Below are 23,393 nucleotides of genomic sequence, written 5' to 3'. Positions count from 1 at the left end.
GGAACTCCTTCCCCTGAATGAAACCAATGCATTTGCCTCAAACCACCAACCTGGCTCTTCTGTGAGAGAGGCCCTATCGTCAGACCTGAACCACTCCAGCCAAGCCTATTCCACCATGGGGAATTCCTTGGCCATGCATTACATTATTATTTTAAACAGATCTCTCTGGAAGTGGTATTTTAAGGATGGCAGCCCATTTATGAGGGGCAAATACTCATGTCTGGCCAACAGGAGACAGCAAGGCCCTGCATCTAGAGTACAGGAGGGTAAAGGTACAGTGTTTAAAACAGTATTCTCTTACAAGTTAGATCAAGATGCACAAACATCTGATTTCTTTCCCACTAAATCTGGATGGCCCAGGGAACCATGATAAGTAATAGACAGAAGACCCACCCCTGCCTTGATGCCCAGTGATTTCTCTGCCCAGTCTTCATGTGATTCAAGTCATTGTTCCTTCTCTGAGCACTTATTGGGTGAAGAACATCCTTATTTTTCTATGTATTTCCCATTTAATAAACATCTTATCCATTAAAAGTTTTTAAGCAACATTGATTGAAAGAGTAAATGAATGAGTTTCTTAACATATCCAATTCCATGTGGAAGTGGAAATGGTTTTAGGGGGTTCTCATATTTCAGTGTCTCTCTGAGACTTCCATCCAGCCTGGAGGGCAGTCTTTCCCTCCAGTACCTCCTTCACATGGCTGTGTGTTTCTTGCCCAGCCTCCACAAGGCCTCCTTCACATCCTTATTTCGCAGACTGTAGATGAGGGGATTGAGCATTGGGATGACCAGCGTGTAGAAGACAGAGACCACCTTGCCCTGCTCCATGGACTCAATTGCTCCTGGCTGGGCATACATGACAAAGACAGTCCCAACAAAGAGTGTCACTGCAGCCATGTGGGAGCCACAGGTGGAGAAGACCTTGCGTCTCCCAGCTCCTGAGCGCATCCGCAGGATGGTCACCGTGATGTAGCCATAGGAGACGAGGACCACAGATGTCACACCCACAATGATGAGCCCACAGATGCCAAACAAGATAAGTTCATTAATGGCTGTGTTGCCACAGGCGAGCTGGAGCAGGGGGGGAACATCACAGAAGAAGTGGTTGATGCGGTTGGAGCTACAGAATGGGAGGCGGAATGTGAAGCTGGTCTGCACAACAGAGTTGAGACAGCCTCCACAGTAGGTGCCCAGAACCAGGCGAGTGCAGGCAGAGTGGCACATGGTGATAGGGTAGCGCAAGGGGCTACAGATGGCCATGAAGCGGTCATAGGCCATGACACCCAGGAGGAAACCTTCAGTGGTGACCAGTAGGGAGAAAAAGAATAACTGGGTGGCACAGCCTGCAAAGGTGATGACCTTGGATGGGGAGAAGAAGTTGACCAGGGCATTGGGGGCAATAACAGATGAGTAGCACAAATCCAGGAAGGAGAGGTTCTTGAGGAAGAAGTACATTGGGGAGTGCAGGTGGGCATCCAGGGTGATAACCATGATCATGGTGAGGTTCCCCAGCATAGTCACCATGTACAGGGCCAGGAACACAGCGAAGAGCAGGGCCTGGGTCTCCAGTCCTCCCTTGAATCCCTCCAGCACAAAGTCTTGAAAGTAAACAATGGAGAGGTTTCCATTTCTGGGGGGTGGCATGAACCTCAGTCCTCACCAGGGGAATTACAGTTCCAGTATTAGCAGATGAAGTAGGTCAAGCTAAACTTCCTGCTGAAGACTGTTAAGAAAAGATAAATGACAACAAAAAAAATCTGATTGAAGGTATAAGAGAGTTAATGATTTAGTAAAGAATTACTAAACAAAATCCAAGATAAACACAGAGGTCTAGGGATTTCATTACTGAGAACTTCTTTTTTCTTGAAAAAGCCAGTTTTGAAAATGAAGTCTGAGAGGCCAGGTATCTAAGCAGTGAGGTTTTTCCTGTCTTAAAGAGTTAATGCTGACAGTGGTTGGTTACTGGGGACCACCCAGGTTGCACCATAGGAGTGAGTTAAATAAGGAGTAGGTAGGCAGTTCAGCTTCTGACTGTTTCAATCACTGAAATTGTATCAAGTATTATATGGTTTCACTTACTTGTGGAGCATAAGGAATAACACAGAGGACATTGGAAGATGGAGAGAAGTGAGTTGGGGGAAACTGGAGGGGGGAGACAAACCATAAGAGACTGTGGACTCTGAGAAACAAACTGAGGGTTTTGGAGGGGAGAGGGTGGGGGGTTGGGTGAGCCTGGTGGTGGGTATTATGGAGGGCACGTATTGCATGGAGCACTGGGTGTGGTGCATAAACAGTGAATGCTGGAACACTGAAAAGAAATAAAATGAAATGGAAAAAAAAGAGGTGATGTGAATGCTAGTGTCTCTGACACCTTGCAAAAATAAACACATCTCAAGAAGAAGACGCATTATTCTAGCCCTCAGTGTTATCCATAGAAGTTTTGTGTATATACTGCCAGACACACAATTCAAAAATTGAGGAGTTCCTGCAATATGAATTAAAATATCAGAAACAATAGAAAAACCCAAAGAGGTTTCAGATTTTGGAGTTAACATACACATAACCAATGAATCATTGAACATTATATCAAAAACTAGTAATGTGGTATATGTTGACTATTTGATTTTAAATTAAAAAAAATGAAAGTTATTATGTTCAAAGGATAAAAGAGGCTAAGAATTTTAACAGGATTGTGGAAGTAATAAAGAGAATAGCAGGTAAATTTTTTAAAAGTACAATGACTAAAATTAGGAACTCAATGAATGGATTTTTCAGATTAGAAATTGCTAAGGAGAAAATTTGTAAACTAGAATACAGATCAGTAGAAAATATTCAGAATGAAGCATTAAGAGAAAAAGAGTTGAGAGCAACCCTATAACCTGGCAATTGCACTACTGTATATTTACCCCAAAGATACAGATGTAGCAAAAAGAAAGGCCATATGCACCCCAGGATTCATAGCAGCAATGTCCACCATAGCCAGACTGTGGAAAGAGCAGAGATGCCCTTCAACAGATGAATGGATAAAGAAGATGTGGTCCATATATACAATGGACTGTTACTCAGCTATCAGAAATGATGAATACCCAACATTTGCATCGACATGGATGGGACTGGAGGAGACTATACTGAGTGAAATAAGTCAAGCAAAGAAAGCCAATTATAATATGGTTTCACTCAAAAGTGGAACATAAGGAATAGGAGAAGGAAGGGAAAAATGAAGGGGTGGAAATCAGAGGGGGAGATGAACCAAGAAAGACTGTGGACTCCATGAAACAAACTGAGGGTTTTAGAGGGGATGGGGTTAGAGGGATGGGCTAGCCCGGTGATGAGTATTAAGGAGGGCATGTATTGCATGGAGCACTGGGTGTTATATGTAAACAATGAATCTTGGAACACTACTATAAAAAAACTAAAGATGTACTGTATGGTGACTAACATTACAAATAATAATAAAAATAGAAAAAGGATTGAAAAATCAGAAACAAAGGTTAGAGACTGAAGATATAGAGACATACATAGTATGAGTTCCTAAAAAGGGAGGAAAGAGATAAATAGGCTGAATCAGAACTTGAATAAATAAATAAATAAATAAATAAATAAATAAATAAATAAATAAAATAAATCTTTTTTTTAATAATGGCCAAGTATTATCTCAAATCAATGATTCATTAACCCTACAAAATCAAAGCAGGATTTATACAAAGAACACTACACTTAGACATATCATACTAAAAGTATTTAGAACCAAACTGAAGAAAAAAATGTTAAAAGCAGCCTGAGAAGGAAGACAGTCACTCCAGGGTCACCTGGGTGGCACAGTTGGTCAGGCCTCTGACTCTTGGTTTTGGCTCAGGTTGTTATCTCAGGGTTGTGATATTGGGCCTCATGGGAGTATGTACTCAGTGTGGAGTATGCTTGAGACTCTTTTTCCCTCTCCGTCTCCCACTGCCCCTTCTCCTAAAATAAATCAATCAATATTTTTAAAGGAGACATATTCACTTCAAAGTATCAACTTTAGAAGTAAGACTGACAGTTGGCTTACAGATTAAAAATAATGGAAGCCAAAGCAAAAGGATTATATTTTCCTTTGTTCAAAGAAAACAATTACTACTGGAATTCTATATCTACCCAAAATATCCTTCAAGACTCAAAGTGAATTTAGCAATAATGGTTTAAGACTTCAATACTCCACTATAATGAATAGAACAACAAAATTAAATATCAGCAAGGAAATAATGTATTTGGACAACAGTATAAACCAAATAGACCTAACAAGCATATGTAGAACACACTATATCCAACAAGAGCAGAATACATTCTTCTTTGGTGCACATGGCACATTATCCTGGATAGACCATATGTTAGTTCACAAAGTAAGTCTCAATAAATTTTAAAAGATTTAAATTATACTATGTTCTCCAAACAAAATGAAATGAAATCACAAATCAATAACATAAAGCAATTTGGAAAACTTACAAATATGTGGAAGCTAAACAACACATCTTCAAATCACCAGTGGGTAAAAGAAGGAATCACAATGGAAATTATAAAGTATTTTGAGATTAATGAAAATGGGACACAACATACCCAAACTTAGGAGATGCAATGAAAGAAGGACACAGAAATTTATAGCTATAAACACCAATATTGAAAAAAGATCTCAAATCAATAATTTAACTTTCCATCTTGGAAAAGAAAGGAAAAGAACACAAAACTAATCTCAAAGCAAATAGAAGGAATGAAATAATAAAGATTAGAAACAAAAGGGAAATTGGAAGGGGAGGTGAACCATGAGAGACTATGGACTCTGTAAAAGAACCTGAGGGTTTTGAAGGGGCGGGGGGTGGGAGGTTGGGGGAACCAGGTGGTCGGTAATAGGGAGGGCACGTATTGCATGGAGCACTGGGTGTTGTGCTAAAACAATAAATACTGTTACACTGAAAAAATAAATAAATAAATTAAAAAAAATAAAGATTAGAGATGAGTAAAATAATGCAGAAAATCAATGACACTAAACTTTGGTTCTTTGAAGAGTTTAACAAACTTGACAAACCTTTACCTAGATTGAAAAAAAAAGGTCAGAAGACTTGAATTTCTAAAATCAGGAAATAAAGCAGAGAATGACTTCTGACCTTACAGAAATAAAAAGTATTATAAGAACATATTAGAATAATTGTATGTCAACACATCAGCTAACCTAGGAGAAATGAACAAATTCCTGGAAACACACAAACTAATATAACTGACTCAAGGAGAAATAGAAAATCTGAGCAGATGTATAACAAACAGATTGAGTCAGTAGTCAAAAAACTTTTCCAACAAAGAAAAGCTCAGGACCAGATAGTTTAACTCGTGGCTTTAAACAAATTTTTCAAAAATAAACACTGGGTGTGGTACATAAACAATGAGTCTTGGAACACTGAAATTATAAAATAAAATATAAAAATTAACACCAGTACATCTCAAACTCTAAAAAAATAGAGTAGGAGGAAACTCTTCCTAATTCATTTCGTAAGGTCTGTATTGTTTTTTTGTTTGTTTGTTTTTGTTTTTGTTTTTTGTTTTTTTCCCTTTTTTTAAAATTTGTTTATTTACAGCATAACAGTGTTCATTGTTTTGGCATCATACCCAGGTCTGTATTGTTTTAACACTAAATTGAGATAAAGATATTGCAAGAAAATGAAGCTACTGATCAGTATCTCTTATGAATATAGATGCATAAATCCTTAACAAAATATTAGCAAGCTAAATCCAGAAGACCTTTAAATGGATTATATAGCATAACTAAGTGAGAATTATCCCACGAATGCAAGAGTGGTTCAATATACAAAAATCATTCAATATAATATACCATACAAATGGAATTAAGGGGACAAAAACACATGGTAATCTCAGTAGACACAGAAAAGCTACAAACCACTGCTGAAAGAAAAGAAAGAAGACCCACATAAATGTAAAGTTATCCCATTTTCATGGACTGGAAGACTTAATATTGTCAAGATGCAGTACTCCCCAAATTTACATACAGATTCAATGCAATCCTATAAAATTTCTAATTGCCTTTCTTTTTGGCAAAAATTGACCCTAAATAGCAAAAATAAATAAATAAATAAATAATAAAAAAAATAAAAAGAAAGTAAGAGGACTAACACTTCCTGACTTCAAAACTTACTAAGAAGCAGAACAGTGTTGTGCTAGTGCAAAGACAGACATAGACCAATGGAATAGAACTAAGAATCTAGAATAAAATCACACATCTGCAGGTTTCAACAAGGGGACCAAGGACACCATTCAATAGTGAAAAAATAGTCTTCAGTGGTTGGAAAACTGAATATCCATATGCATGCAAAAGAATACATTAAGAACTTTTATACCACAAACAAAAATTAACTCAAAATGGACAAAGACCTAAATGCAAGTGCAAAAACTATAAAACTATTAGAGTAGAAAGAGTCATCAGTGTAAATTATTGTGACTTGGGATTAGTCAGCAGTTTATTATATGATATCAAAGAACAAACAACAAAGTAGAAAAACTAAAAATAAAATAAATAGACAAATTGAACTTTATCCTAATTAAAATCTTCTGCATCAAAGGACACTATCAAGAAGATGAAATCAAACCCCATATTATGGGAGAAAATATTGACAAATTTTATATCTAATACGACTCTAGTATCCATGAAATATACAGAACACTTTCAACTCAGCGAGAAAAAGACAAACAGTCAAATTTTCAAATGGGCAAAGGACTTGCATGGACATTTTTCTATGGAAAATATACAACTGACCAGTAAGTATAAGGGAAGATGTTCAATGTCATTAGCCATTAGGAAAATGTGGATTAAAACCACTATGAGATGCCACTTTACTCTTTAGGATGGCTACATTTTTTTAAAGATAAAGAATAATAAGTGTTGGTAAAAATTTGGGAAAATTAGAACTCACATACACTGCTGGTACAAATAAACAAGTGGTGTAGCCTCTGTAGAAAATAGTCTTGCCATTCCTCAAAAAGTTAGATGTAGAATTCCCATATGACCCACCATAAGCTACATAAAGTTATGTGCCCAAGAGAACTGACAATATATGTTCACATATAAGCCTGTACACAAGTGTTCATAATAGCAATATTCATGATAACCAAAAGGTGAATGCAAGCCAAATGTCTGTCACATGACGAATAGATAAATAAAATGTGAAATATTCATACAGTGGAACAATATTCAGCCATAAAATGAAGTTCTTTTTTTTTTTTTTTTTTTTTGAGAGAGAGAGGGAGAGAAAGAGCAGGAGAGTGAACACACAAGAAAGCAGGGGGAAGGGCAGAGGGAGAGAAAGGGAGAGGGAGAATCTTAAGCAGGCTCCATGCCCAGCATGGAGTCCAACACGGGGCTTGATCTCACAACCCTGAGATCATGACCTGAGCCCAAATCAAGAGTCAGATGCTTAACTGACTGAGCCATCCAGACAACCTGAAAGAAATAGAATTCTAAAACAAGATACTACATGGATGAGCCTTGAAAACAATATGCTAAGTAAATGAAGCTTGACACAAAAGACTGCATATTCTATAATCCCAGTTATATAAAATGTGCAAAACAGGGACAGAAGTATATTTTTATTTGCCAAAATATGGTTGGGGGAGAGGGAAGGAGAGTGCTGATGGGCACAGGGTTTCTCTGTGTTGGAACTATTCTGGAACCAGAGAGGGGTTATGGTTGAACAATGCTGTGGAGATAATAAAAAATGAAACACCACACTTGTTTGTACAGTTTGAACTGGTAAAATTGTGACTTTTATGTTATGTGAGAATTGTTCCTCAATTTAAAATGTTAAAAATGATTTAAAAAATGAGGGTGAAATAAGAGCTTTCACCAGCATTTTAAATGAGAGAATTTAATTGAAGGACATCAAATATGTTAAAAGTCCACACATTCATGATACTGAAAAAAAAACAAAACTTCATTGGCTGACTATCTTTAGAGGATGATGCTGAGGGAATCCACACAGTGACCCTCACAATAATGAAATAATTGCTTAGAGGGATTTTCCCTTTATAGAATATTGCAACTAATAAATGAAGAATTAATTACAGAATTTGAATATTATCATGTTATAAATGATGAAATAACAAGTTTAGGTAAGATTACTAATGGCCACTAATATTACAAAACAAGAGATTCAGCCAGGTGGGCTTCTCAGTGGAAATACACACAACACTTATGAAATATTCCTGCCAAAAATTCAATCATGAGAAGGACTGAGACTCTAGACCTAATGGTTTACAGGAAATATAAAGAGCAAAAGAATATGCTAATTAACACTACAGGGATGTGATTAGTGACATGAGAAGGTTTTTGTGATAAAATGACCTGTTTTCTTCAATAAATAAGTTGAAGTAATAATTTTTTTAAAAAGATTTTATTTATTTCACAGACAGAGATCACAAGTAGGCAGAGAGGCAGGGAGAGAGAGAGGGGGAAGCAGGCTCCCTGCTGAGCAGAGAGCCCAATGCAGGGCTCGATGGCAGGACCCTGGGATCATGACCTGAGCCGAAGGTGGAGGTTTTAACCCACTGAGCCACCCAGGCGCCCCGAAGTAATAATTTTGAAATGAAAATAGAGGGACACCACATTGAGATATCACCTTACACCAGTTAGAATGGCCAAAATTAGCAAGACAGGAAACAATGTGTGTTGGAGAGGATATCGAGAAAGGGGAACCCTCTTACACTGTTGGTGGGAATGCAAGTTGGTGCAGCCACTGTGGAGAACAGTGTGGAGATTCCTTGAGAAATTAAAACTAGAGCTTCCCTATGACCCTGCAATTGCACTACTGGGTATTTACCCCAAAGAAAAGCAGGGCCATCTGTACTCCAGTGTTCATAGCAGCAATTGCCACAATTGCCAAACTGTGGAAAGAGCCAAAATGCCCCTCTTGGACATCTTGACGAATGGATAAAGAAGATATGGTCCATATATATAATGGAGTATTATGCCTCCATCAGAAAGGATGAATGCCCAGATTTTGTATCAATATGGATGGGACTGGAGGAGATTATGCTGAGAGAAATAAGTCAAGAAGAGAGTCAATTATCATATGGTTTCACTTACTTGTGGAGCATAAGAAATAACATGGAGGACATTAGGAGAAGGAAAGGAAAAGTGAATTGTGGGAAATCAGAGGGGGAGACAAATCATGAGAGACTGTGGACTCTGAGAAACAAACTGAGGTTTTGGACAGGAGGGGTAGGGGTAGGGGGTTAAGTGAGCCTGGTGGTGGGTATTAAGGAGGGCACATATTGCATGGAGCACTGGGTGTGGTGCATAAACAATGACTCTTGGAATATTGGAAAAATTAAATTAAATTTAAAAAAAAAGAAGGGCCATATGCACCCCAATGTTTATAGCAGCAATGTCCACAATAGCCAAACTGTGGAAAGAGCCAGGATACCCTTCAACAGACAAATGGATAAAGAAGATGTGGTACATATAGCCATCAGAAAGGATGAATACCCACCATTTGTATCAACTTGGATGGAGCCAGAAGGGATTATGCCAAGTGAAATAAGTCAAGCAGAGAAAGTAAATTATCATATGGTTTCACTTATTGTGGAACATAAGGAATTGCATGGAGGACACTAGGAGAAGGAAGGGGAAAACGAAGGGGGAGTAATTGGAGTGGGAGATGAACCATGAGAGACTATAGACTCCAGGAAACAAACTGAGGATTTTAGAGGGGAGGGGGGAGGGGAATGGGTGAACCTGGTGATGGGTATTAAAGAATGTACAGATTGCATGGAGCACTGGGTGTTATACGCAAACAAAGAATCATGGAACACCACATCAAAAACTAATGTACTGTATGGTGACTCACATAACAAAAAAAAAAAAAAAAAGGGAAGAAAGAATAAAAAACTGTCATTGATAACAGATGGTGTGATTGTGTACATAGAAGATCCATGTTAAACCACAGATAAATTATGAACATCCATATGTGAATTTAGAAGACTTGCTAAGTATAGCATCATATATAGGATTAATATTTCCATGGGCCAACAGAAAACAGCTAGAAAATGACCATTCAAAAGTGATATCATTTCATGGGGCACCTGGGTGGCTCAGTGGGTTAAGACTCTGCCTTCAGCTCAAGTCATGATCTCAGGATCCTGGGATCGAGCCCCGGGTCGGGCTGTCTGCTCAGCGGAGAGCCTGCTTCCCCCTCTCTTTCTCTGCCTGCCTCTCTGCCTACTTGTGATCTCTGTCTGTCAAATAAATAAATAAATAAATAAAATCTTTTAAAAAAAAGTGAGATCATTTCAGTAACCTGCAACTATCCATTACCAAATATGTGTAAAATTTTTTGCAAAAAACTTGAGAGAAACCAAAGTAGACTTAAGTAACATGGCAGGCTGTGCCAGGTTCCCAAACTGGCACACTCAATATTGCATAAATGTCAATTCTCCCCACACTGAACTGAGTCAGTGCGATCCCAGTGATTTTTATTTGTGGAATCTGACAAGCTGATCCTAAAACGTGTATTGAAATGTGCAAAATCAAGTGTGTCCAAGACAATCTTGAGAAGGGAAACAGCGTGGGGGGATTTGTGCTACCAGATAGCGACTCATAAGTAGCAGTAATGAAACAGTGTTGGTGGCAGAGGATAGACTGTGTGCTGATGGAACAGAACAGAGAGCCTGGAAATCAATCCTGTGCTTATCTCAACATTCAATTCACCAAACAGTAAGAAAGTGGGAAGATCTGGGACAGTTGATAGTCATCTGGTAAATAACGAGATTTAGCTCTTACCTCATACTATCCACAAAAAGCAATCACAGGCTGAATGCAGAAAGGGTGATGGTCATCAAGGAGGGCATGTGATGTGGTGAGCACTGGGTGTTAGACACAACTGATGAATTATTGAACACTATATCTGAAACTAATGAGGTACTATATGTTGGGTAATTGAATTTGAATAAAAAAATAAATTTGAAAGCAAAATAATGGAGACAATACAGAAGACCCTCATGACCCTAGTGCAGGAAAGTGTCTCCCCAGTTGCCTAAGCAAGGAGCAAAAAGTACTAAGCATAAAGGAAATACCCTGTGGATGTGACTACATGAAAATCAAGACAGTCTTCAGAGTGTGTAAAGGCAAACCACAGCTTGGGAAGACATACTTGCTGTATATGAAGGGAAAAATTACTTGTCTGCACAATACAGAAATAATCCTTAGACAAACAAGAAAAAGAACTCAGTAAATATAGGCAAGAGACTGATAGAAGTGACACACAAGGGAGAGGAGCCGAATGTGCACAACCCTGCTGTTCATCAGGAGAAAGCAAGTTCACACGTTAGCGTGGTGCTCATGCACACCTACTACGTCCACAGTGAAGCTGACTGGCAGTAACCAGTGTGTTTAGGACAGGAGCAACTCGAAGGGAGTGGAAATTAGGACAAGAAGTTTGGCATTTTCAACTGACGCTGAAAACACATGGCCTTACTTGTGATTTCACTTTCCCTCTGGAAGGTATTCACCCAACAGAAGTGCACACACATGCACAAGGAGACCAGGATAAGACTGTTTTCCACAGTGTCACCATAACTGCAAAGGGGAAACCACACAAGTGGATTGTGGTGTATCTGTCTGGTGGAGCAGTAGATAGGGACAGAATACCAGTTCAACAACAACCAGTTCAGCAACACTGAGCATGATGTTGCTGGTCCATGGACCACACTTTGCGAACAGCTGCTAATTCCACAACCGACTCAGTCTCTTCCTCTCAGAGTTTGGAAACCTCTCAGGATTTCCAAATGGCAGTGGGTGATCTCATCAGAACCCAAGTCATCCTGTTCAAAACTGCTCGCTCACGTCCAGGTGGAGGATGTCAGCAGCACAACCCACCTCAGATCCCGCCCATCCCCTCCCCTGCCCATGCTGAGCTCTATCCTGACTATCTGCATTCACTGTTCCTGACTTGGCCCCTCCTGTCAACTCCTGGCCCTTTTCACCTCTTGACTGAATGGCCGCCATGGTTTGCTAATGAACTCCAGCCTGTCTGTTCCCTGCTTGGTTTCCCACACAGAGCTCCCTGTGTGGAGGCACCAAAGCCTCCATTCAGGTCATTTTGCTCCCTACTACAAATGAGTGATGGCTTCCCCATCAGCTGAGTGGGCCTGGAGTGGACCCCCAGAAGGGTCTTTCTTCAGGCCTTCCAGGTGAACTTGGCTCCAGCCAGGAGCATCTTGCTCAGTAATTTTCTGGTTCTATCATTCTTCCCAGAATGGCCGTGTACCCCTATCCCCCGCGTGGGGTGACCAGCTCTCTTGTCTCCCCATGGGCTCTCCATCACCTATCTGATGTGACTGTTTCCTGCTTTGTGCCATCAGCAACCTGGTTATGCCCCCTCTCACTATCTGTGTCCCATTACATAACAGGTGTTTGTTTTCATGTCTGCATTCATGGAGAGCCATGAGATCCCTCGAGCTGAACTTGGCCTACTCTATTTCTGCATCCCCCATGCAGTGGGCATGTCCCATAGAAGCATGTGCTCAGTAGTCTGGTGGTACTGATTTGAGCCTGAGAAATGCATTTAAGTTCATGAAGGAGCCTGGTGCTGCAATCCTCTGAGTTTAATGAAAACCTGTCCCTTTAGTTGAAATGACCCTGAAGCTCAAGACGGGGCTGGCCAAGGCAGGAGTGTAGTCACCAGCTGCTGAGGCAAGCCCTGAGTGCGTACGGCATGCCATAACCCCATGTCTCCCTTACACACATGGTGTCCTTCAACCCCCTCCCAGCCTGGAGCAATGGCCATCTTGACCTCACCTCTTCCAGGTGAGGGTCATGACTCATTCAAGATCACACAGCCAGCACCTGCTTTCCCATGGTCTCCTGAGCTTCTGACCCATGTCTGTGCTGAGGATAATGAGGTGGGCACCAAGGACTCTCATCTCTCCTCATTCTGCTCTGGCTTCACGTGCAATGAAGAGAAAGTGGAGAGGGGACAAGGAAGAGAGTCTGCCTGGGTGCCCCATGTTCCCATGTTCAGGCTACAGGTAGCTCCTGGGTCTTGGTGGAAGCAGGGAACACAGTGGTCTCAGCTCACCTCAGCTTCCATGTCTTGATGCATTACCTGGGGAGAAAGAGGCACCTGCATGGTGGGGGTCACTCTGGGAAGATCTCTCCACCAGCACAGCTGGGGCTTGGTGTCTTGAATTGCCAATTAGGTGAGCTTGTTTGTGTTCTGGCCTCTGCAGTGCACTGGGACTCTTGGTTCTCCTGGGTCCCCTGTCACCAACCTTTGTCTGATCCTCCCCTGCCCACCTACAGGGCCAGGAACCAAAGCCCAGAAGTCCCTTGGGGCCCCAGAGGGGTGAGCAGAAGAGGAGCATAGAATCTAAGAGCAGACCCCGTGGCCCTCAGTGAACTGTCCTCCCAGGGGTGGCAGGTGTGAGCTCCTGGGCCCAGAGCTGTTCCATCAGGCCCTTCCCACCACCTTAGCTGTGAGTTGAAATGATCTGTCAGGAAAAACAATCCTCTTTGGATCTCTCTGTGCTTACTGTTGTTCCTCCCTGGAGCAGAGCCTGATCCATGAATGGGAGAAGACCACCCTGAATACACTTCTGTTCTTGGAAGGGAATCAGGTGGAGATGGCTTTTCAAAATTATGAAACCAAAATGTGTTTGAAAATTTCAAGCAATTAGGAAGTGTTTGGCGCACAGCGAGGATGCCCCTCTGCTTACCCCAATCGCTGTCGCAACTCTGTTGGAGATCTGGTGTTTCTACATCCACACCTGTGGGGGGAGGAGGTGGCTCAGTGGTGCCTGTGTATTTTACTTAATTTGTTCTTTTTCTTTTACAAAAATATAATTGCACCCCACATGATGTCTGCATTTTTAATTTTTTATCTTTTTACCAAATACTGTGTAGTTGTCACCTTTCTAAGCCAGTGACATTCTATCTCAGTATCTCCAGTGTTCTGTTGTATGGGGGACCAGAACTTACTCATATAACTATGTGAATGACTATTTAGGATTGGACATTTAAAAAATTTTTATTTTGAAAAGAGCACTCAACATAAGATTTTCAGCTTAACCAATTTTTAAGGGCACAATATCTTATTGTTGTTTGTAAGTGCAGAGTACAGCACATCTCCAAACTTATTCCTCTTGTTGGACTGAGATTCATGCCTGCTAGTTAACAATTCCACCACCCCGCCCCTGGCAACCACCATGCCACAGTTTGATTCTGTGACCTTGACTATTTCAGATAACTCATCCACATGGAATGTTACAATTTTTGTCTTTCTGTGATTGGCTTATTTCACTTAGCATAATGTTCTCAAGGTCCCTCCATGTCTTCATGTGTTACAAAATTTCTTCTTTTTTTAATTTTATTTTTATTTTATTTATTTTTAAATTTTTTTATTTATTCAAAATTTACTTCTTCTTAAAGGCCGAACAGTAAGTATGCCACTGTGTGTATAAACCATAGTGTGTTTATCCTTTCATGAGTCCATGGCCAACAGTGTCTCTTCCACATCTTGGCTATTGTGAGCGGTGCTACATGGAGTCTGAAAGAGCAGACACGTCTTCCAGATCCTGATTCGATGTTCTTTCCATACTTACCCAGAAATGGGATTCCTGGTTCCTACAGTGGTTCCATTTTTAATTTGTTGAAAAACTCCAATACTTTTTTCCGCAACAGCTGCAGTCCCACCCACTGCACGTGTTCCAATTTCCCCACGTCCTTGCCTGTGTTTGTTTTCTTTTTCTTTTTTTCATGTGTGTTTTCTTTTTTTTAAGATTTTATTTATTTATTTGTCAGAGACAGAGACAGCACAGAAGCAAGGGGAGGGGCAGGCAGGAGGAGAGGGACAAGCAGACTCCTTGCTAAATGGGGAGCCTGACATGGGGTCAATCCCAGGATTGATCATGACCTGAGCTAAGTCAGATGTGTAACCGACTGAACCACCCAGGCACCCCTGTTTTCTTTTTATAGCAGCCACCCTGAAGTGGTCCCCCTTTGTGGTTTTGATTCGCATCTGCCTGATGCTGAGTGATGCTGAGCATTTCTGTTATATGCCTGTTGGCCATTTGTATATCTTCTTCAAAGAAATGTCTGTTCAAATACTTCCTCCACTTTAAAAAAAATTATTTTATTTTTTCAGTGTTCCAAGATGCATTGTTTATGCACCACACCAAGTGCTCCATGCAATACATGCCCTCCTTAATACCCACCACCAGGCTCACCCAACCCCCCGCCCTCTCCCCTCCAAAACCTCCAGTTTGTTTCTCAGAGTCCACAGTCTCTCATGGCTCATCTCCCCCTCCAATTTCCCCCAAATCACTTTTCCTTTCCTTCTCCTAATGTCCTCCATGTTATTCCTTACACTTCACAAGTAAGTGAAACCATATGATAATTGACTCTCTCTTCTTGACTTATTTCACTCAGCATAATCTCTTTTAATTGGGTCCTTAGGTTTTATTCTTTAAATTTGGAGTCGTAGGAATTGCTTACATGTGGAGATTAATCCCTCATCAGATATATGATTTGCAAATATTTCCTCCTTTTCCGTAGGTTGCTTTTCATGCTCTTGAATGTTTCCTTTCCTGGGCAGAAGCTTTTTAGTTTGCTGGAGTTCCACTTGTTTGTTTTCTGTTCTGTTGATGTGCCAAGACAAATGCCATGTGTTCTCCTTGTGTTTTCTTTTAGGAGTTTTACAAACTGAGGTCCTATGTTTAAGACTTTAATCCATTTTGTGTTTATTTTTGTGTATGGTACAAAATAAGGGTCTAATTTCATTCTTTTGCATGTGAATATCTAATTTTCCCAGCTTCATTTGTTGGAGAAGCTGTTCATTCCTTAGTGTGTATTCTTGTACAAAATGTCAAGGATCAATTAAACATACATAAATAGATTTATATCTTAGCTCTCTATCCTGTTCCTTGACCTATGTATCTGTCTGTATGCTGATATCATACAGTTTTAATTATTTGTTTATTTGATTATTTATGACATATTTTGAAATAAGAAAGTGTGACACTTCCAGCTTTGTTTTTCTTTCTAGATTGATTTGGCTATTCATGGTAACTTGTAGTTCCACATGAATTTTAAGATTTTTTTTCTATTTTTGTAAAAAATGCCATTGAGTTTTTTTTTTGAAGTATAATGAACATACAATGTTATGTTATTTTTAGGCGTATGAGATAATGACTCAACAATTGTATACGTCACTCAGGGCTCCTCACAATAAGTGTGCTCTTAATCCTCATCACCTATTTCAGCCATCACCCAACCTCCTTCCCTCTGTAACCATCAGTTTCTTCTCTATATTTAAGAGTCTGGGTTTTTTTTTCTATTTTTTTCCTTTTCTTTGTTTCTTAAATTCTACGCATGAGTGAAATAATATAGTATTTTTCTTTCTCTGACTTATTTTGCTTGGCATTATACCCTCTAGATCTGTCCATGTTGTTACAAATGTCAAGATCTCAATCTTTTTAATGACCAGGCATATTCAGCCATATATATCTACACCACATTTTCTTCTTCTTCTTTTTTAAAAAGATTTTATTTATTTATTTGGCAGAAAGAGACATAGTGATAGAGGGAACACAGCAGGGGGAGTGCGAGAGGGAGAAGCAGGCTTCCCACTGAGCAGGGAGCCCGATGCAGGGTTTGATCCCCATGACTTGAGCCTAAGGCAGATGCTTAACCAACTGAGCCACCTAGGTGCCCCATACCACATCTTCTTTAACCACTCATCTATAGATGGACACTTACATATTTTGACTGTTGTAAATAATGCTGCAATAAACATAGCATATATCTCTTTGAATTTGTATTTTCATTTTTGGGGGGTAAATACCAAATAGTGGAATTACTGGATCATTCAGCAATTCTATTTTTAACTTTTTGAGGAACCTCCATATTGTTTTCCAAAGTGGCTCACAAATGCAATAGCCGTGGATGGACCTACAAAGTATAATGCTAAGTGAAATAAGTCCGACAGAGAAAGACAGATACCATGGGATTCACTCACGTGGAATTTAAGAACCAAAGCAAATGAACAGCTTTGCAATGTATTTTGAAATCTGAGATTGTGATACTTTCAGTTGTGTTGTTCTGTTTCAGGTTTGCTTTGCCTATTTAACGCCTTTTGTGGTTCCATATATATTAGGATTATTTGTCTTAGTTCTGCAAAAAATACTGTTGATATTTTGATAGGGATTGCATTAAATCTGTAGATTGCTTGGGGGAAGTTAGGACATTTTAACAATATTGGTTCTTCCACTCCATCTTTTCATTTCTTTGTGTCATCTTCAATCTTTTTCATCTAGATATGTCTCCTTTCACAAGGGAAACAAAAGGGAAACTATTGGGACTACACAAAAGCTTTTCACAGCAACGGAAACCATGAACAAAGCAAAACAGACAACGCACTGAATGGTAGAAGGTATTTGCAAACGATGCATCCAATAAGGGGTTAATAACCAAAATATATAAAGAATTTACACAACTCAACAACAAAAAAAAAAGAAAGAAAGAAAAAGAAAGAAAGAAAGAAAAGAAAGAAAGAAAGAAAGAATCCAGTTTAAAAATGGGTAGAGGACATGAACAGACATTTCTCCAGTGAAGGAAGACGGATAGCCAACAGACACTTGGAAAGACATTCAGCATCACTCATCAGAGAAATAAAAATTAAAACTACAATGATATACCACCTCACACCTGTCAGAATGGCTAAAATCAAGAACACAATAAACAGCAAGTGTTGGTGAGGATGTGGAGTAAAAGCAACCCTCATGCACTGTTGGTGGGAATGCAAACTGGTGCATCCACTGTGAAAAACAATATTGAGGTTCCTCAAAAAGTTATATATAGAACTACTATATGATCCAGTAATTCCAGTATTGAGTGTTTAACCCCCCAAATAAAACACTAATTTGAAAAGCTATATGAACCCCTATATTGATTGCAGCGTTATTTACAATAGATAAGATCTGGAAACAACCCAATTGTCTATCCATAGATGAATGGATAAAGATGTGGGTAAAGATGGATAAAGATAAAGGTATAGAATGGTATATTACTCAGCCTTAAAAGAGAATGAGGTCTTGCCACTGAGATTTTGATAGGTATTGGATTGAATCTGTAGACTGCTTTAGGTAGTATGGACATTTTAACAGTATTAAATCTTTAGTAAAAACCATGTTACTATCTCATTATTAATTTTTTTTGTGGACAAAACCTTTTATTAATTTTTTCATTATAGGATGTGAGTAGATGTATTTTACCAAGTGAGAAGTTGCTAGAAAGTTTCATGTAAATACTGGTTTAACTGTATCATCGAAGTTTTGGTATTCAGAGTTTTCAGTATCATTTAGCTTTACCTGCTTAAGTTTTCAGTATTATTTCCTCTTTGACCTGTGAGTTATGAGGATGTGTCTTAAATTTCCAGATATTTAAGTTTTTTTTCAGTTTTATTATTTATTAACATCTATTTAATTACACTTTTAAAGTATTTTATTTTATTTTTTCAGTATTCCAAGATTCATTGTTTATGCACCACACCCAGCTCCATGCAATACGTGCCCTTCTTAGTACCCACCACCAGGCTCACCTAACTCTCTACTTTCACCCCTCCAAAACCCTCAGTTTGTCTCTCAGAGTCCACAGTCTCTCATGGTTTGTCTTCCCCTCCATTTCCCCCCAATTCATTTTTCCTTTCCGTCTCCTAATGTCTTCTGTTATTCCTTATGCTCCACAAATAAGTGAAACCATATGATAATTGACTCTTTTCTTTTTTTTTTTTTTTAAAGATTTTATTTATTTATTTGATAGACAGAAATCTCAGGTAGGTGGAGAGGCAGGCAGAGAGAGAGAGAGAGAGAGAGAGAGAGGAGGAAGCAGGCTCCCCATTGAGCAGGGAGCCCGATGTGGGGCTCGATCCCAGGACTCTGGGATCACGACCTGAGCCGAAGGCAGAGGCTTTAACCCACTGAGCCACCCAGGCGCCCCTAATTGACTCTTTTCTTGACTTATTTCACCCAGCATAATCTCCAGTCCCATCCATGTTGATACAAAAATTGGGTATTCATCCTTTCTGATGGAGACATAATATTCCATTGTATATATAGACCATATCTTCTTTATCCATTCATCAAGATGTCCAAGAAGGGCATTTTAGCTCTTTCCACAGTTTGGCAATTGTGGCAATTGCTGCTATGAACATTGGCGTACATATGGCTCTGCTTTTCACTACATCTGTATCTTTGGGATAAATATCCAGTAGTGCAATTGCAGGGTCATAGGGTGGCTCTATTTTTAATTTCTTAAGGAATTCCTACACTGTTTTCCTGAGTGGCTGCACCAACTTGCATTCCCACTAACAGTGTAAGAATGTTCCCTTTCTCCACATCCTCTCCAACACTTGTTGTTTACTGTCTTGTTAATTTTGGCCATTCTAACTGGTGTCAGGTGGTATCTCCATGTGGTTTTGATTTGATTCTTCCTGATGGCTAATGATGATGAATATTTTTTCATGTGTCTGTTAGCCATTTCTATGTCTTCTTTGGAGAAGTGTCTGTTCATGTTTTCTGCTCATTTTTTGACATGATTATATGTTTAATTACATTTATATCTCAGTTCCTTAGTAACAAATTAATTGACCAGATATGTATGGATTTATTTCTGGGGTCTCTATTCTGTTCGATTGATCTATGTGTCTGTTTTTAGGCCAATATCATACTGTTTTAATTTTTAACATGTCGTAATATAGTTTGAAATCAAGAAATGTGATGCCTCCAGACTTCTTCTTAAGATTGCTACGGCTATTCAGAGTCTTTTGTTTGGGAGGCCACGATAAGGCTTGAGATGAGAACCAAACCAGGCCCTGACTTGTGTCTCCTTTAAAGTCTGAATAGCCTGGGGCACCTGGGTGGCTCAGTGGGTTGAGCCGCTGCCTTCAGCTCGGGTCATGATCTCGGGGTCCTGGGATCGAGTCCCGCATCGGGCTCTCTGCTCAGCGGAGAGCCTGCTTCCCTTCCTCTCTCTCTGCCTGCCTCTCTTGTGATTTCTCTCTGTCAAATAAATAAATCTTAAAAAAAAAAAAAAAAAAAAAAAAAAAGTCTGAATAGCCTAACAAAAGGCTTATTAGGATGGAAAAGTTGAGTTGCACTGAGAAAGGGTCTGTGCTATGTGTTGCGCGCTGGCCTACGTGACTTCCCACACGTTTACTAGTGAGATGAGAGCAATTTGGGTGGGGTCCTAAATTTTTAACTGGTCCTTGCTGTTTTGAGCACAGCTCAAAGAACACTCTCAGGTTTGTTGTTACTTCTTTGTAATTATTATCTGAAGACAAAGACCACTGGCCTTGGAAGATCTGCATTTAGACCTTGAGAAGTAGTTAATGGGGAAGTCTGGAGGGTTTCATGCATATCTAACAAATCTTTTCGTAATTAGCTAATGAGGGACACTTCTTTGTATAATTAATGATGGACACTTCTTTGTAATTATTTCTGTTGGCTATATAATGCCTCCCTGCCCTGAATAAACTTGACACTGTTGGACATCCTCCTCAGTGTCCCTCCTGCCCCCATCTCTTTGTCTCTTTTAACTTCTTTTCACCATCTTCTTACCCTCACGTTTCCTGGCTGATTTGTCGCGCCAGCCGCAACACTTTTGTTGGCTCCATATTCATTTAAGAATTATTTTTCTAATTCTGTGAAAAATGCCACTGAAATTTTATTAGGGATTGCATTGAATCTATAGATGGCTTTGGGTAGTATGGACATTTGAACAATATTAATTCTTCCAATCTATAAATACAGACTTTTTTTTTCATTTATTTGTCTTCTTCAGTTTATATTATTAATGTATTATAGTTTTCAATGTATGAATCTTTCATCTCCTTGCTTAAATTTATTTTTAAGTATTTTATTCTTTTGATGCAATTGTAAATGAGGTTGTTTTCTTAATTTCTCTTCTGATAGTCTGTTATTGCTGTGTACAAACACAACTGGCTTTTGTTTATTGATTTTATGTCCTGCAACTTCACTTATTCATTAGTTTTAATAGTTTTTGGTGGAGTCTTTAGGTTTTCCATGTACAAAATCATGTCATCTGCAAAGAGTGACAGTTTTATTTCTTTTTCTCCCCAATCTAGATACTTTTCATTTATTTTATCTAATTGCTCTTGCTAGGATTTCCAATACTATGTTGAATAAAAGTGGTGAGAGTGGATCCTTGTTTTTCCTGATCTTAAAGGAAAAGCTTTCAACTTTTCACCATCGAGAATTTAGCTGTGGGTTTGTCATATATGACCTTTATTATGTTGAGGTGCATGATGCCTATACCCAGTGTTCTGAGAGTTTTTATCAGGAATCATTGTTAAACTTTGTCAAATACTTTTTCTGCATCTATTGAAATGGTCATATAAATTTTACCTTTTGTTTTGCTAACGTTGTGTCTCACATTGATTGATTTGCAGATGCTGAACCATCCTTGCATCCTTGAAATAAATCCTACTTGACTGTGGTGCATGATTCTTTGAATGTATTTTTGAATTTGGTTTGCTAATATTTTCTTGAGGATTTTTGCATATATGTTCACCAGGGATAATGGCCTATAATTTTGTTTTCTTGTAGAGTTCTTGTCTGTTTTTGGTATCAAGGTAATGCTGAACTTTTAAAATGATCTTGGAAGTGTTTCATTTCTATTTTTGGAAGCGTTTGAGAAGGTTTGGTATTAATTCTTTAAATTTTGGGTAGAATTCACTAAAAATAATTTTTTTTCTTTGTAAGTCTGACTAAAGCTTGGTCTAGAGAGGAGTTCTGATCCAAGATGGTATCTTAAGATGTCCTGAATGCACCTCCTCCCATGGATGCATTAAATCTACAGCTATACATGGAACAAATCTCTTTGAAATAAATCAGAAACTAGCTGAGTGACTTCTACACATCAGATGAATGAGGAAATACACACAGTGAAATGGTCAAGAAAGGCTGAGATACACTGTCACTGTAAGTCCCACCCCTGCAAAAACAGCATAAACTTGCAAAGTAGCTCACAATTCTGATTCTCCCTGAGAAGCAAATGGTTTGTACTCAACATCTAGCACTCCAAATTTAAAGAGTTCCACATAAGGTATGGCTGGAAGTCTACATCTCTCCACAGGCTTTACAAGAGATGTTAAAGGGTTTTCTTCAAGCTAAAATGAAAGGATGCTAATTAGTATCAGGAAAACATATGAAAGTATAAATCTTACTGGTCATGTAAATACATTAGTTAATTTCAGAATACTCTGATGGTTTAATGGTGATAGATAAATCACCTATAAAATTAGTCTTAAGGTTAAAAGACAAAAGTATTAAAATAACTATAACTACAATAATTTCTTAGTAGATGCACAAGGAAAAATGTAGATTATGGCATCAAATTTATTTGCAACTAATGAATTGTTGAATACTACATCAAAAACTAATAATGTACTATACGTTGGCTAATTGAACATAAAAACAAAATGTGGGTGGAGGAAAGTTGAAATGAAAAGTTCTAGTATGCATGCAATATTAACTTATTATCAGCTTAAAATATACTGTTATAAATATAAGATGTTTAATGTAAACCTCATTGTAACCACAAAGCAAAAACCTGTAGTAGATACACAGAAGATAAAGGGAAGGGAATCTAACTATATCACAACAGAAAAATACCACATCACAAAAAAATACCACATCACAGAGGAAGAGATGAAGAAAGTAACAAGGAAATTACAGAGCAGCCAGAAAATAACAAAATCACAAAAGTAAGTCTATACCTATAAATAATTACTTTAAATGTATGGCTTCACTCATATGTGGAACAAAAGGAAAATCATGGAAGACCATAGGGGAAGGGAGGGAAACTTGAAAGGAGAGAAATCAGAGAAGGAGACAAACCATGAGAGAGTATGGACTCTAGGAAACAAACTGAGGGTTACAGAAAGGAGGGGTCAGGGGATAGGGTAATTGGGTGATGAGTACTAAGGAGAGCACATGTGGTGATGAGCACTGGGTGTTATACACAACTGATGATTCATTGAACACTACATCATAAACTAATGATGTACAATATGTTGGCTAACTGAGCATAATAAGATAAATAAATGTAAATGTACTAAATTCTCAAATCAAAAGACAGTGGGTGAATGGATAAAAAATATACAAAATAACTGTATGCTGCCCTCAAAGTCTCACTTCATCTAAAGCTATATACACACTGACACACACTGACTGAGAATGAAGTTATGGACAAATTAGTCTATACGAATGGAAACTGAAAGAAAACAGTTGTAGTTCTGCTTATTTCCACCAAAATGGATTTTAACCCAAAGACTGTAATAACAGAA

The 23,393-nt window shown here is 38.8% G+C and overlaps 1 protein-coding gene across 1 annotated transcript; it reads right to left on the bottom strand.

Annotated features, from left to right (window-relative positions):
- Window positions 1-693: 693 nt before the first annotated feature.
- LOC123951103 (olfactory receptor 12-like) lies at window positions 694-1,644 on the bottom strand. The gene has a single exon (XM_046019775.1). It carries the CDS (start codon window positions 1,642-1,644, stop codon window positions 694-696), a length of 951 nt encoding a protein of 316 aa, XP_045875731.1.
- Window positions 1,645-23,393: the final 21,749 nt, after the last annotated feature.

The sequence above is a fragment of the Meles meles genome, chromosome 9 (genome assembly GCF_922984935.1).
Source record: "Meles meles chromosome 9, mMelMel3.1 paternal haplotype, whole genome shotgun sequence".
Classification (NCBI taxonomy): domain Eukaryota; kingdom Metazoa; phylum Chordata; class Mammalia; order Carnivora; family Mustelidae; genus Meles; species Meles meles.
The sequence above is the reverse complement of the archived record's forward strand: the minus strand, read 5'-3'. Positions and strand labels throughout refer to the sequence as shown.